General features: G+C 48.3%; 1 protein-coding gene across 1 annotated transcript in view; it reads right to left on the minus strand.

Annotated features, from left to right (window-relative positions):
* The window catches only part of MBTPS1 (membrane bound transcription factor peptidase, site 1), a 38,877-nt gene extending 25,000 nt beyond the window's left edge, over positions 1–13,877 (minus strand). The window contains exons 1-10 of the mRNA XM_030863211.3: positions 13,747–13,877; positions 13,558–13,639; positions 12,529–13,014; positions 11,558–11,815; positions 8,430–8,633; positions 6,713–6,823; positions 6,193–6,302; positions 4,499–4,615; positions 3,766–3,833; positions 56–158 (exon numbers count right to left, since the gene is read on the minus strand). Of these exons, the coding sequence (XP_030719071.2) occupies positions 56–158; positions 3,766–3,833; positions 4,499–4,615; positions 6,193–6,302; positions 6,713–6,823; positions 8,430–8,633; positions 11,558–11,815; positions 12,529–12,697 (1,140 nt within the window). The 5' untranslated portion in view covers positions 12,698–13,014; positions 13,558–13,639; positions 13,747–13,877. The remainder of the gene's footprint in view (positions 1–55; positions 159–3,765; positions 3,834–4,498; positions 4,616–6,192; positions 6,303–6,712; positions 6,824–8,429; positions 8,634–11,557; positions 11,816–12,528; positions 13,015–13,557; positions 13,640–13,746) is intronic.
* Between the last annotated feature and the right edge of the window lie 2,152 nt (positions 13,878–16,029).

The raw sequence follows: 16,029 nt of genomic DNA on the forward strand, positions 1-16,029 counted from the left end.
GAGGCCCTTGCACGCGGCTCCCGCGGGCACGCCGGACAAAAGGAGCAGCGCCTACCCAGGTGGTCATTCCCCGCGATGAGAAGCGGGCGATGTTGTCCTCAAAGTCAATGCCGCCCACTCCGATCACATCCATCTGGTCAGCAGGGTTATTCAGAGTGCTGCAGCGAGGCAAGAAAAAGACACAAAAGGCGGGGGGAGAGGAATCACTCTAAGTGAGAGAGTCAAACAAGGGCAAGCAGCCCCGGGACGGTTGGAGCCCACAGCAGCTCTCCCGCGGCGAGGCGCGTGCGGCTGGGAGGGCCCGGCCCGGCACTGCCACCTCTGCCGGCCCAGTGGTCTCCCCACACCTGAGACGCCCTCTCCTCCTCTCCCTCTCTCCTCCCCTCCCTCCCTCCTCCCTGTCAACTTATCGCCCTCCGGCCCAAGACTCTCTTCTGCCCTCACTACTGCCAGGCGTGCAGGAGTCCCCTTCCTCCGAGCTTCACAAGACTGGCCACGACCAGCCCCGTCACCTGCGTACACGTCCGTACACCACTTCCCAACTGCCGCGAGCGCAGCCCCCCCGAGCTCGGTCCCCGGCTCCTCTGGGAAGGAACTACAGCCACACACGTGCACCTGCCACCGTCAGAAAGTGAAAGTTCTCCCTGGGTCTCGGGTAGGTGTCTCCCTTCCTCATGGGAACCGTGGGGACCACTCATCTCTCCGTAACCCCGGGCTCCTCAGCGGGAAGGCACGGATGCGCGTGAAAAAGCATGCGGTTCTCCCCTGCACTTCAAGGGCGCTAGGTCCGCAATGACACGAACATTTAAACTACGGAGTCAAGATGTAAGTCAAGATGAACTATTCGACAGTATGAAACAACCACTTACGGAACTGCACTTCCCAGCTTTATCCATTTCCGCTCCACCACCACAACATGAACTCCTGAACCACAACTGAATCCGAGCAGCTGAAGCGACAGCAGCAGCAAGATACTACTGTTTCAACCACACGGGGCCGACCCTAGCATCACCTCCTTAGCTTACCCACCACCAGCATGCTACCAGCTGGTTGTTCAGAAGCACCAACAGTGATTTGTTAATCGGCTGACAGTAAAAGTTTACAAATTTCTATGACATCAAAGAGCAGAGATTAGACCAGAAGTCACTGGCAGTATTTCCCACTGAAGTTGATAGCAAAGAACACCAGCTTCCCACCCTGCCTCTACCTGCCAATCCCTATACTTTACACCCTTAAAATCAGGGGAAAGCATCAGAAAATCTTTGTTGGTGCTGAGAAGGGGGAAGTGCAGCTGCAGACTCCTTGGCACCATGAAATCTAAGCATCGAGGGTGCCGGACCCCAGAGAGCTCCCAGAAGGGGTACCCGTGGGGACATGTCGGGCAGCGTCACGCCTCCGATAAATAACCGGGCTCTTCAAGTGCATGACTGTCACGTGACCAGCCCTATCCGAGGCCCCGCAGTAAGCCACACCCGTTCAGGCTGTGGCACCGTGACCGCGTGCCACCCCCAGCCTACCCAGCAGCTGGCGGACACCAGATGCTGTGAGGCTCTGTGGGCAGACATGAGTCCGACACCGGGGCTTCCTCTCCCGAGATGCCCCTGACACACTAAACACGAGCAGCTCTTTGATTAGAAGCCCTCACGTGGACCGCCCACAGAAGTCACAGGATTTCAGAAGAGTGACCAGTGTGTGCAAAGCAGTCAGGATGGCACGTGGAAGAGCTGGTGTGAACGGAAAGGCAGGCTTGCGGCAGCGGGGGAGGGGGGGGCGGTCAGCAGCAGGATCAGGTGACGGAGACCGAGAGGAACACGGTTTCCCCAGGGAGACCCGAGGAGGAGCCTGCTCTGAGGAAGAGTGCACGAGGGAGTGGGAAGTGTTTACCGGGACACAGCCACGCCCATTCGTCTACACATCCATGCTGCCTTCGCACCACAAGGGCAGGCGAGTAGGGGCAACGTACCATGTGGCCCACAACGACTCCACTAGTTACTACCTGATCCTTTACAGAAAATGTTTGCCAGCTCCAGGCTAGACTACTGAAGACCCTGAAAACCAAGGAGAAAAGTTTAGATCTGATCAGGCAATAACGATCCACTGCAGATCCTTAGTTAAAGAAACTGCTAGACTCTGCTTTAACAACAGAAACACAGAGAAACGGAAGAGAAAGGAACAGCTACCACTCACAGAGGCTCCGTGTTCGCGGTGCTCTCCCTCGGCTGGCTCATTTTATCCTCATCCTCACAGCCACCAACCCGGGCGGGTCTCGTGCCCTCCAGAGCCAGGCGAGGGGGCCAGGGCTCGGAGAAGCAAAGGTCCCACAGCCCAAGGGCAGGTCAAACTTGCCTGGCTCCGTCCCCGCACCCTCCCCGCCACCCCACATCCCCCATGAAGGGAGAGCTGGGCTGGGGAAGACTGGAGGCAAGAGGATGGGCGGGGGAACTGACAGATAACCTGGGGATGCTGAGCTGCGGTGGGCTGGCCTGGAGCGGGGACGTCAGAAGTGGGGGGAGGGACAAATGGAGAAGCGTTAGAAAGAGAAGACATGGAAACTGGGTGAGGTTACTAAGTAACTGGTGCTTTTCGTGGCAGAACTATAGCTGGGACGTGTTTACACCACTTACGCCTGTGAGTCACAACACACATGACTGAGGACCCAGCCAGATCCCCAACCGTGGAGCCCTACAAGGAGATGGGATCGCTGACAGAACAGCTCTTAGGCTGGAACCACGACTGCGCACGTGCACGGGTTGTGACTTATAGAATCGTAATTTCACAGAGTCCAGCCTAATCCCCACCCTGGATGAGCTCAGTCAGCGCTCAAGACGGCCTGCTCTGCCCCAGCAGCACGGCCAGGGTGTCCCTGAAGACAGGGCACGTGCTCCTGAAGGCACGAGCAAACGGCCATGCCAGGCGGCTCTCCTGGATCAGGGCACGCCGGGCAGGCTCCGTATGTTCTCTCCTTCCTGTGCAGTTACTTTAAGCCCTCTGCCACGGCACTGAACCACACACGTCCCGGGAGCCTGGTAAAGTGGGGTGACAGACATCCCACCGCAGAAGTGATTCAGCACAAGAGGTTATTTATATTATCTACAGAATAAAAACTGGAGGTGTAAGCAGAAGGAAAATTGGGATCACTAACCAGACAAACGCTTACGACTGCCTGTGATTCAGTGACTGATGTCCCGCATCTCAAGCCACTTTAATACACCATAACCCGGCACAAAGGGACATTTCTGTGACACTGTTCTCTGCTCCCTATCTGATCCTTCTCCTCAGTGCCCCAAACACAGTGTCTGTTACGCCACCCTGCACTTTCTCCTCATATTAGTCTCATCGTACCTGTACCTTATTTTTCCTAAAAGGCAGGCACCTCAACTTACCTACCTCTTTACCCTGTGCCTTGTGCACACTGGGTCTCAATAAATACGGTAGAATCCATTTATTTCTAACAGATTTACTTTCCTGCTTGATTTTGGGTTGGGGGTAAAAAGAGTAGAATAAAAACTTTAGGCCTCCAAATTGCTATTTCCAGCAAAGTTAAAAACACAAAAAATAAAACAAAATCGGCCTTGAGTTGGCAACTGCTGGAGTGCGTGGGCACATGAGATTCATTACAAAGTCTTTTGTATGTGCTGAAAATATCCACAATACAAAGTTTTAGACAGATATAAACAGGTATAGCAAGAGACAGACAAACAACAGGTTTTCAGTTATTTCAAGGAAAAAAATACCTCTAAGGTTATTCCTATCAGGGGTACTTACCCATAAAGAGGCCCGTCATTGCCGATAGCAGAAACCATGATGACGTTGTTAGCTGTTAATTCCCACACCTACAAAATTAACAAGCATTTATTTATGAAAGTACACCACTCTTTTTTTTTTTTTTTTTTGCGGTACGCGGGCCTCTCACCATTGTGGCCTCTCCCACTGTGGAGCACAGGCTCCGGACGCGCAGGCTCAGCGGCCATGGCTCACGGGCCCAGCCGCTCCGCGGCACGTGGGATCTTCCCGGACCGGGGCAAGAACCTGCGTCCCCTGCCTTGGCAGGCGGACTCTCAATCACTGCGCCACCAGGGAAGCCCCACCACTCTTAATCAATATATAATTGTTCAAAAATAACCACAACTTCCAAAAACAGAGCTAAAAAAAGAAGGTATCCCCCTGAAAGCGCAACACCAGGCCAGTACAGACGTGGTATGGCTGGCAGTCAGAATTCCCAGAGACGACAGACTCCAGGACACAGATCCACGCACACAGAGCAGACCCGGGCTTTCCAGGCACGCCCAGAAAAGACAGGCCGTGTGCTCAGGTGAGAGGAAGCAACACAGCACCCTGTGCTGCTCCCCACACAAGTCACCGTGGCTCACGTCCTCACAGAGTGGTCACCATGTGGGCGACTAGCCACCAGCACACTAGACACGAAGCAAAGCGGGGCGCCAGGCAGAGCAGGAGTCGTCACCAAACGCCTCGTCCTCCGCACAGCGGCAGGACCAACCTTGTCGACGAACGGGTGGTCCATGAAGTCGGGGCCCCCGATGCTCAGGTTCAGCACATCGATCTTCTTCAGGATGGCGTAGTTGAAGGCGTCCAGGAACCAGGACGTGTAGGAGACCTGGCCCATTTTTAAAACAGTCCTTTAGGTGTTTCAGTGGAAGTCTCCAAATGCTAGATTCTCAGCAGCATGAAGTATTCACTTAAACTTCAGAAACAGATCCCAAGAACAACAAATGCTCTGCGATGTAAACCACTACACCCAGAGCTTCCAATCCTTGGGGCTGGACTCTGGGGAGAGGCAAGGTTCCCAGGGTCCCGTCCCGCCCGGCCTCACGTCCAGCGCCTTCCTGACCTTACAGCCTGCCTGCCCAGGGAAGACCTCAAACTTCTAACTGCCCCTCTTATAAAAGGACTTGTCCTAAGACACGTCTATTCAGTTAAGTGTTTCTAAATAGTTTGATGTATTTGTCTAATATTCTTTATTCCTAAATAGACTGAAGAATAAATGGTATCAATGAAAGTTATTTCATAGAATTACTTCTGATAGTTATTATTTCTCTCATAGTTTCCTTACAAAAGTTAAATTTCTTTGTGTATCGCCATTCACGTGTTTTGTAAGGTACAAAATTAAACTTAGAGTAAAAAACAATAGATGACAGAAAACAATAAAATAAGCGCTGGAGGGGATGAAAAGACTTTCAATCCAGAATTCTATATTCAGTGAAAATAGTTTTTTGAGAATAAAGGTGAAATAAAGATATTTGCAGATAACTAAAGCTGGGAGAAGTCATAGCTACTAGACTGCGTTACAAGCAATACTAAAAGCATCTCTTCATGCTGAAAGGAAATTACGTGATGTGGAAACAGATCTACAGGTAGAAATAAAGAGCACTGGAAACTGAAAATATGTGAATAAATACAAAATGTTAAAAAAAAAACCTTACAGTGGAAAAAGAATCAACATAATGATTAAGAATTATGTTTTTTAAAGGCTTTTAAAAATAAAACATTATATTTGCTTGAATGTGCAAAAGAAATTCTAGGAGTGGGTATGTGAAAAAAAGAAACGACCACATAGGGAACATGGGGAAGTAAAGGTGAGAACCTGTCGGACGGGGACAGGGTTGGGAGAAGTATCCCTGTGTTGCCTTTTGATGTTTTTGAACTATGCATTACCTATGCAAAAATTAAATTTTAACAGTTAATAAATACTAGGACCCTCCCTTTTTTCAGTAACGTTTCCAAATGCAGAGTGAGGGAACAAGCTTCCAAATCCACGTTACCCAACACGACACTGGGTGCTGGGCACAGAGGCTACCCTCAAGGCGGTCAGTCCAGCAGGGGCAGCGAACACACAGACACGGGGTTGTTCTCTCCAGCACAAGAAGTGTGCCCGAGACATGGTGGACAGGAACCCTGGGCGGGCCGGCCGGCGGGACAGGAGAAATGGGAGGTCAAGGAATCCCCTCGGAGCAGGGTCTTTGGGGTTCCAGTGAGGCCGATGAAGGGGGCGGTGGGAGCAGGGCAAAGCCGCCCCGCGGAGGGACGGGAGGGACAGCACGGCACACGGGGGACGCCAGCCGCAGCTCAGCATCGCAGACATGGCTGCTTTTAAAGCAGCACGTTTTCTAGAGTTTTGACTTTTCACATTTTAATATCAACGCTTTACGTTTCAGGGGTCCTCAAAACACCTACCTGGTTGTTGGTAAAGACCCTGAAAATATGAAGTTCTGCATCCGGAGCAAACCCCTGGCACTCCCTCATGCTGGCTATCACACCCGCCACGAACGTGCCGTGGCCCAGCCCTGTTGTCCAAAAGGAAAAAGGCACGAAACACAGCTGATACAACGTGTGCCAAGATGCAGCATTTCAAACGAGCTCATTCTCCGAGCCCGAGACACAGACTCCCCAGCACCTCTCCGGCCTTGCCAGCCCCACCTCGGGGGGCAGCCACTCCTGCTCTCCCCCCAGAAAGGAGGTTCCCTTCCACCAGGCGTCCCTCTCTCCTCACTCACCTCCCGACCTACTCTGAAAAGCTTCTGCCAAAAGGCACAAAACAACTTGGGTCTGCCTGAGTAACTGTTGTACACGGACTGTTTAAGCATCTACACTGAAAAATACCCTCTCAGCTGATAAAACGGAGGATGGGAGTGATGCGAAGCCCGCCGGTGACCAGAAAACACCCCCTCAGGTTCTCAGGACATCAGCCACCCACCGTCGTCCAGGGTTCGCTCGTTGGTCCAGTTGGTTCTCTCCTTCACGTTTTTGAAGTGGGGATGCTTCTCACTCAGCCCGGTGTCAAAAACGGCAACCCTTACGTTAGCACCTTATGCCAAAAAGAAAGCACAATGGTGTTTGAGAAATCATCGTTTATGAAATACATCCCTCTTTGGGACCCAGAGAGAATGACAGGCGACCCAGGGCCAAAGCCTGCCCAGAGGGCACACAGTAGGCCAGGTGCGAAGGAGAGGAGGGGACAGCAGGGGAATACCATCACCTGCCGCTAAATGAGACCTGAGGACACACAGAAAGTCCCTCCGGACGCCCCTCAACGTCACCGGCTCTCAGGGGGGCGGGGGGACCACCTCTCCAGATCCTCCACCAATGACTGACTTTCCCCTCTGGGCAACTTTCTCCAAGTCTCTACGTCCTCATCTCCTTAGAGAGGCCCATGGGGCGAAGGGCACAACAAAGCACTCACTTCTGGGAGAGCGGGGGCCGCTTCTACTCCCGACCAGGACTCGGTGCTGCCCCCTAACGGACAGTGACTCTGCAGAGAGGGGCTGTCCACCACACGCAGGGAAAAGCACACTTTAAGGAGAACCACTGTATTGCACACTTTTCTATGATAACAAGTCTACTTCAGATACTGGCCAAAAGCCATCTGTTGCGATGGGAAACATGACTCATGCTGTTAGATCAAGGAATTCTAGAAAACACGTAGGAAAAAATACAAGATACTCACTGAAAGGCTAACAGAAGTAACAAAGGTAATGTCTTTTTGGTATGAGGGTTGTATTTATGTATCAGTACTACATTAAATAATCAATTACACTGAGATAACCAACAAAGTGTATTGTTTACTTTTTAAAAATGCAGACACAATACTGGAAACCAGCTGGTTTGGGGGGAAGGAAAAATGCTTTTCTGATGATTAGAGAACTTCTGTTTTGTGAAGTTTTCCCCCTAAAAGGATAAACCAAGAAGAGACAATAATTTAATAAAATGTCAGCCCCCCAGGTTTTAAGTCTGAGGCGCGGTTAGGGAAGGTCTTTGGTTCTCTAAGGTAAGGGTCTCTAAGCCAAGGAGAAATGGAAAGACACTGAGACAAACTGTGACGTGTGAGGCGCCAGAGACATGGGCTGATATTTAGGGTCCAAACCTCCACATTCGTTAAAACAGGAATCTTCTGCCCGGATGTATCAGCAAGAAAAAAAATCTGATGGGTTGTGAGTTTTATTTCCCAGGGTATGGTCGTTACTATCGTTTCCTGTTCTGAAACAAAAGGTAACCACCTCGACAGTCAATCACTTAGCCATGCCGAACACAGGGCACCACACAGGAGGGACGTGCTCCATTTCACGAGACTGCCCAAATCAAGGTAACTATCTCTGGATTTGATCTCATTCCCTGGGAAATTACAGAACTCTGCTGGACTGCCAGTCAGCTCTGGCAGGGGCAGTGCTGTGTCTGTTCACGTGTGTCAACAGGAAAGAAACACTCCACAATCTACTCCTTGTCACCTCAGAAACAGTACAGGGAAATAAGACACAAAAAGTGAACAGGACTAAACAATTAGAAAAGCCACAGAAACAGATGCCCCCCACAACAGGAGCCAGAGACGAGGGGCAGCTGACTGCGTCCAGCTCAACCCGCAGAAGGACAGACCCGTGAGGCCCTGGAGGGGAGGCCACCCCGGCTGACAGGCCCACCTGTGTAGCCCATCTGCCACAGCACGTCGGCCTGCAGCGTCTGGGCGACCTGGCGCGGGATGGCCCTGAGCAGCCGTCTGCTCGAGTGTCTCCCGGTGGCGTGCCAGAAACCCGAGCCCAGGGAGAGGCTGGCCCTGCGCAGGGGGCGGGACGACTGCCACTTCTGGCTCCAGCGGGTCTCGTTGCAGGGCGCGGTGGGGTCAGCTGCAGCCACGGGAGAGAAAGATCAGAAACGCAGGGGACACGTACCTGTCAGGGAAACAGCCACTCCCCCAGTGCAATGACTCCCGTCTGAAATCCCTTCTGCAGGGTGGTGATATTCCCTCCCCTCGGCCAGAAGGAGCTTCTCCACGTGGCTAGAGTCAGAGGATATTACTTAGCCATCACGTTATTCCCAAATAGGTCTTTACCTGGAATCTTCTAACCAATGTAAGGCAGGGAAAGACTGATAAGATAATCATTTCTGAAGAAATAAAGTCAACTGTGATAATAAAACTGAAGGAATGCCTGGTTTTTCATCAGCCACTTATTCCCACTGAACCAGAAGTGTGTGTGTGTTGGGTGGGGAGGGCGGAGTATAAGAAAATGTCCACTAAGCAATGGTGACACTTCACCGTTTACAGTGTGATCCCTGGGACAGGAAAAAGCCGTGTGATCCCAGGACACCTCGCTCTGACCTTTTCCTACTGTGACCCGCCCAACGTCCTCAGCGTGCATATCTGCTAGAAATTCACTCTTCAAAAAGCAGAACAGAGGGCTCGGGGGATTGCTGGGGGTGATGGAACTGTCTTGTATCTTGATTTTGCTGGTGGGCACCTGACTGCACACTTTTACCACGACTCGCCAAACTGTGCACTAAAAAGCATGGATTTTACTATCTGTAAATACTTCTTTTTTTCTTAGTGGAAGAAAAAAGTAGAAGAAATACCACAAGGGTTGTCCCTTTACCTTTCAAAAACCATGCTATAATGAAGGAAAAACCATATGTCACATCCGTTTCTAAAGGGCAAATCTGTAATACCACTGAGGTTCTGTTTCTAAAGCCAATTACTTTAGCTTTCCTTCCAGTCTCACCAGGCTACACCCATGAAAGCACAGGGACCGGGAAAAATATACAGTCATGTCAATTCTATTAAGTAATTATGTGCCCAGTGCAACTGAAATTATTCTATACTGAACCTCCCACGTTGATTCTGTTCCTTCGGTCAAGAGCCTGGGCACTAACTGAAGGACAGTATTCGAACTAAGGACGGGTCTGCTGTGCTTTCCTTTCAGCAGACTGGACTGCAACCAAAGGACTGCATTCAACTCCGGCTTCAGTCATTAAGAGAAAACAGGAAGCATTCAAAGAAAAGCAATTAAAGTGGTGAGGGGACTTGACGCCAGGTCACATTAGTAACCCCTGGAGGAACTGGCTATTTTTATTATCCTGGAGAGAAGGAACTGTTAAGGGGGACACCAGGATAGCCTTGAAATACAGTGCTGTCTTGGGGAACTCAGGTTAGCTCTGTCTTATGGCCCATGGAGAGACCAGGGATGGGATCCAGAGCGTAACAGATTCCAACCCAAAATAAAGCAAAGCCTTTGAACAACAGAGCCACAGAAAGAAATGAACTTTTTTTTTTTTTTTTGGCCGTGCCACGTGGTATTCGGGATCTTAGTTCCCTGACCAGGGATTGAACCCGGGCCCCAGCAGTGAAAGTACGGAGTCCTATCCACTGGACCACCAGGGAATTCCCCAAAAATGAACATTTAATGTCTGCTCACAACAGCCTAAGAAATCTGCTAAGCTCTCTTCACACGCACTACTTCCTTTTACCTTTGTAAGAACTCTGAGGTAGGTGGTATTATCTCCATTTTCTGGATGAGAAGCACTGAAGCTTAAAGAGGCCTTGCTTACCACAGAAGGCCACGGCTAACAAGGAGATACATACTATTTCCTTACGGGCTGCCGAGCACAGCATCTGACGACCGTGGTGGAGAGGATACAGAAGGGAACCCCCACCATGAGCCCTACGCTTCCTGTGCTAAAATCAGCCCTTCTATGTTTCCTAAAACATTCTGCAGCTCTTTAAGATAAGATTAAAAAATAAAAAAGGCCGAATTTATATATTTGGCTAAGTGTACAAGTTTTGGGTTGCTTTTATCTTCCTGGATTGCTCTGAGGTTATTGCTTTTCAAAGAGAAAAGGCACCACGAAACGTGGACTAGCAGAGAGAGCTCTGCAAAGCCAGACACCTGAATTCCACAGCTGACGCTCCAACTGGCTGTCACAGGATGCAAATTAGTCAGGCTTGTCCCCTGGGTGTTTTTGAAACCTCAGAGGTTCTCAGGCCTAGTATACGACAGACAAAAAAAGAAGAGCAAAATTTTCTTTTTCCATCTAATGAAAGAAATGACAATAAACGGTAATGGAACTAGCAATCTGTTGCCCCAGTTTACGTCAAATGGGGGAAAAAACCCCTTTCCTTTGGTAATACATTTGCTTTGGAAAATATTATGCAATAATATGCAACTTGTTATCTAAGGATAAACTTATCTCGACAGGCCCGAGTTGTAAGGACTATAGGAGAGTAAGCCCTGGAGCTGAAAGGGACTCAGCAAATTCCTTCCATCACTGCCCCTGCCCAGCTCCCAGCTTAAACAAGCCCAGCGGATGCGCGATGGTACGCGGTCGGGAGGGTCTGAGAAAAGCAAAATGAAACCCAAGGAAGAGGTGTTTTGCGAGATGCCTTCAAAAATAAAAACATGCGCTGAAAGAAGCAAAATGCAAATAAAAAGGAGACTCAAAGACACCGTCTTCGTTTCAGAGTGTGAAGGGGCGTCAGGGCCTCAAAGCCTGAACGCTTTGAGAGGAACCTGGTGAAAATCACTTCCCACACGACAGACACAACCATCACCCTCTACTGCAAACCTGCATTATTTGTTTCTATCAGAAGCACAAAGTCTCTTTTTGGTTTTTTAAATTCCTGCCAGGAAAACGTTCACGACTGACGAAACTAGATGGAGGGACAGGAATATTCCCTGTACTGCTTTTCAAATTCTGCCACGTGTGAATACGCACATCCTCCCCCTATTCCCAGCTCAGCAGAAATGGATACAGACCAGCCCAAGGTCACAGTACTCACACTCCGTATACTTGAGGGAACGAAAGACTTTCCGCTGGGGTGTTACCCGTTTGATGTTTGGATGGTCTTCAAGTGTTAGCAGCCCCGCTTTCTGTTTTTCTTTTATCTGAATCACCTCAAAATCACTAGGGTAGTCACTGGATGGATTGTTTCGAGGTATAATTCTCCAGTTGTCGATTGCACTGCTCTTCAGGGCGCTTGAAATAAATGAATTTCTAGCTTTGGCTGTAAAGTACCCATTGAAAGCCACGATATACTCTGCAATCAATGACCACAAAATAAAAGTGAGAATTTACGTACCTATATTATGACATAAGATTACACTTAATCTAAAACTTCCCTGGTAAAAGAAAGCTTACATATCATAAAACCTAGTAGAAAGAGGAGTAAACGAACAGACTGCTTTAAACACCCTGGATGGCAGCTTCCAGAGCTCTGAGTTAAAACGATGTGGATGAACCCCCACTGATCACAGGACACATCACTTAGAATCAGATACCTGGGCTATTTTTCAAAAACCGAACGTTAACAGAAATTTGAGTGTACGGCAGAGAAATGCATGCAAGGTTTTCAAACAGGAAGAAGGAATTCAGAGAAGCGAAGGCTCAGTTTTATTTTACTGAAAACAGTAACAAAATGTAGAGCAGATTATGTAAGACTAATTGCTTAGTTATCCACAACTGGTCACATAAACTTTCAGCCCCTCCAAAGTCCCCACCCTCACCAGCTACAATGACATCTGTTCCATGGAATCCAGTTTTAGGGAAATAAGTCAGAACGTCAATTTACTTCCTTCATATAAGCTAATTATACTGGAAGAACAAACTTCAGCAGAACTAATATCCAAACACTATGCACTCAGCCCATTCGAAATTTATTGTTTTTGGCAAAAGCTGATGTTTACAATAAATCTGAAAAAAACCGCATTGGGGGTGGGGGGAAGTCCCTGACATTTAAAATAATATCATTACCATATTCCACAACTGTTGAGGAGAACTCCACCTTCAAGGTCAGGTGGGAACAGCCAGGGCATGGGGCCTTTTCAAAAGATTTCTTTTCCAGTCTGTCACCCAGATGTTTCTTCCCACAGAGCAAAACCACCAGCAGAAGCAGCCAGATGTGGACAAGCTTCATGGTCATGAGTGAATATGGTCATAAAATCGCATAAATTCAAATCGCACTTTTTTCTTCCTTGATTATAAGTTAATTTTTGTTTCAGCTAAAAGCTGAAACATTACTGATCGGCCATTTTACAGTCTAGTCCAAGGTAAATAAAAGTTAAATTTCATGGCCTTTTGTGGTTTGGCCTGAAAAGAGGCTTTCATTTCTTTCTTCGTTTCTTCTCCATCTTGGGCCTCAGGCTTCGCTCACTCTGGCCCAGACACCTGAGTCCTACGCTCCATCTGCACCACAGAACCAAAGTCCAACAGGGATGAGTGATCACTCCGTGAGCCAGTCTATAAAACAAAGCAAGCGCACAGAGACATGAGCAGTGCGCTGACAGAGCCGGGAGGGTTAGTGATCCCTGCAATTTAGATAAGAGGGTCAAAAAGACACACCAGCTACAAGACGAAATAAATGTATGACACAACCATGGAACATCTTATTATTTCACTTTCATTTAGTTACTCCTCACTTCTTTCAGGGGGAAAAAATGTTTTAAGACAGCTTCAAAAATAAAATAGGATAAAATAAATGAGAAAAATAAGGATGACAAATAACCCCGGGAATATTAAGCACACTGGCCCTGAGCACCCAGCACCACGGAGGAGGAGGAACCATGACCCTCTGCCTATGGTCCTTACTACGCCTCTATTTCAGATGCTGTATTTTGCCATCATTTGCAGCTCTTCATTTCCAGGGCGTTTCCCCAGTCAGCACTTTAATTCCCGATAAATTTTTACCAATTTTTCAGGCAAAAGCTTGGTATACACCCTTACTTTCTGCTGTAAAATTAACACCTGAGAGCAAACTAATTTCCATGCAAGTCATGTACTTACCACCTTCTTTAAGAGACGACATAAATGGTCTAAAATTACTCAAACTATGCCTCTTCAGATTTTGAAATACTTTCTGCCAATTCTATGAAGAGAGCACAGAAGAGTTTTTATTGTCACTAAGTGTATTTTACCTGAAGCCTCAACTTAAAAGATTTTCAACCTGCTGAATATGTTATAAAATCAAATTACCTCTTTACCGGGAGTGACATGAGAGGACAGTTCGTGAGGTAAAAGCTGTTGCCAAAGAAAACTGCTGAGTATTAAACTGCACGTGAGCACGAATACCTTTCAAAGTATCTGAATGGTAAGGAAAATCATAATTCTTCACAATGAAGAACAGAGCAGTGATAAAACGACACCACAGGCTGCAGCACGCCCAGAAAAATCCGTTGCACAGCTCACACCAGAAACATAAATAATCCAGCAGGGGGAAGACAGACCAATGAGACAGACGCGCCTTCCATTCCTACTTGTTTCTAAAAAGAAAACACGCAGGACAAGGAGTTAGCCCCCTTTCAAGAGAGGGATGTCAGGGTGTTAAACCTATTCTTCCGGCAGAAACTGGTACCTGAGAGCAACAAGGAGTCTGTGGTTTCTGGAACTATTCATGTGTGCTTCTATAAACAGGAAAGCACTGATAAAGAAAAGTAAGGGTTTGGGCTTCCCTGGTGGCGCAGTGGTTAAGAATCTGCCTGCCAATGCAGGGGCCACGGGTTCGAGCCCTGGTCCGGGAAGGTCCCACATGCCGCGAAGCAACTAAGCCCGTGCGCCACAACTACTGAGCCTGTGCTCTAGAGCCCGTGAGCCACAACTACTGAGCCTGCGCTCTAGAGCCCGTGAGCCACAACTACTGCAGCCCACATGCCTAGAGCCCACGCTCCGCAACAAGAGAAGCCACTGCAATGAGAAGCCCAGACACCACAACGAAGAGTAGCCCCGCTCACCGCAACTAGAGAAAGCCCGCGCGCAGCAACAAAAAGCCAACGCAGCCAAAAAATAAACAAATAAATAAATTTATTAAAGGAAAAGAAAAGTAAGGGGTTAAGAGTATCTAAACAATCTTTGAAGTTCAAAAATTAGGACATTCATTGTTATAATAACAAACGAACCTGAAAAGCAGGCCTATCTCTGCAACTGGAGACCAAGGTTGGTGGAACAGAGTTAATCAGATAGAAATGAAATATTAAAACTTATTTCCATAGCAACATGAAGAACAATGAGAATGCCAGTCATATAAACAAAGAAATTGAAAACAAAGAGCAGAACAGAAAGATGGAAGAAAAGCAACAGGGGACACCAACAGTCACTCCGACCTATTTTACAGCAAAGCCGCTTGGGAGTGAGGCCCAAGTCCTTGTTCATACTTGATACCTGCAGCAGTATCACAGAATACAACTATCTGAAGTATACAGCTGACTTAATTATAGTATTACGGGTCAAAGTAGAGAAAGCTAATCACTGGTGATAAGAGCTCTTATGTTCATAGGAAATGAACTTACAGTGAAAGGATTTAAATGGGTCTCAATTAAGGCAATTAAAAAAAATAAAATAAAAACAGAATGCTAAAGAATCTATGACACATCTTTACACTACCAAATGTAAAATAGATAGCTTTAAAAAAAAAGAATCTATGACACATTTGGACTGGATATAACGCAAATATTAGTGAGCCATACTAGTGAGCAAATATTAGACCTAACAAGTTGAGTTACATCAACTTCAATTAAACCTGTTCCAAAATAATTCACACACAGGTAAAGACAGTGAACTTACAATCAGCCTGTGGGGGAGAGATGGCTGATGTTCTCTCACAGCTGAGGGCAGGAGCCTGACTTGAAAAGAAAGAGAAACGGAAAGAAAAGGTCAGGGATTCTGAAATTTTAAAATGACTAAAGTAATCAGTTCTCTTCCAAACAGAAACAGGAAACTTTTTAGGTCTTTGGAAAACAGGACACTGCACGATCGTAAGACAGTCTACCTTAATTTACTCACTACATCGTACAAATTTATGAAGTGCTAACCAAGTTTCAGACACTGCCAGGGGTTACAGAGGAAACACGTGTTGTTAGTAGGTGAGGGACGCAGGCCTCCAGGTGGGAGCCTGCAAGGAGGCCAAGCACAAACGCCAACGGCCAAGCCAAGCGCAGGAAAGGACGAAAGCAAAGGAGAGGCACAGGGCCCGCGCGGGGACGGGGGACGGAAGGAGGAGCCTTCGGGAGAGGGGGCTGGCAGCTGGCTCTGGCCGACTCTACCCCCGCAGGGCTGGAAGCGTGGAAATACGGAAGAGAAGCGGGGCATCCTGAGCAGAGCTACGTCCCGGCGAGGAAACGCAGGGTGCGCGCAGGAGCAGCCAGTGAGCGGTGCCAGGCTGGAGAGGGTGACAGGGCGGGCGCTGAGGCAGGCACGGGTCTGAACAGCAGGGCCAGCGACAGGCGGAAACAGCCGCTCAGAGCGCCAGCGGAGCGCCCTGCA

The sequence above is a fragment of the Globicephala melas genome, chromosome 19 (assembly GCF_963455315.2).
Source record: "Globicephala melas chromosome 19, mGloMel1.2, whole genome shotgun sequence".
In the NCBI taxonomy this organism is placed as follows: domain Eukaryota; kingdom Metazoa; phylum Chordata; class Mammalia; order Artiodactyla; family Delphinidae; genus Globicephala; species Globicephala melas.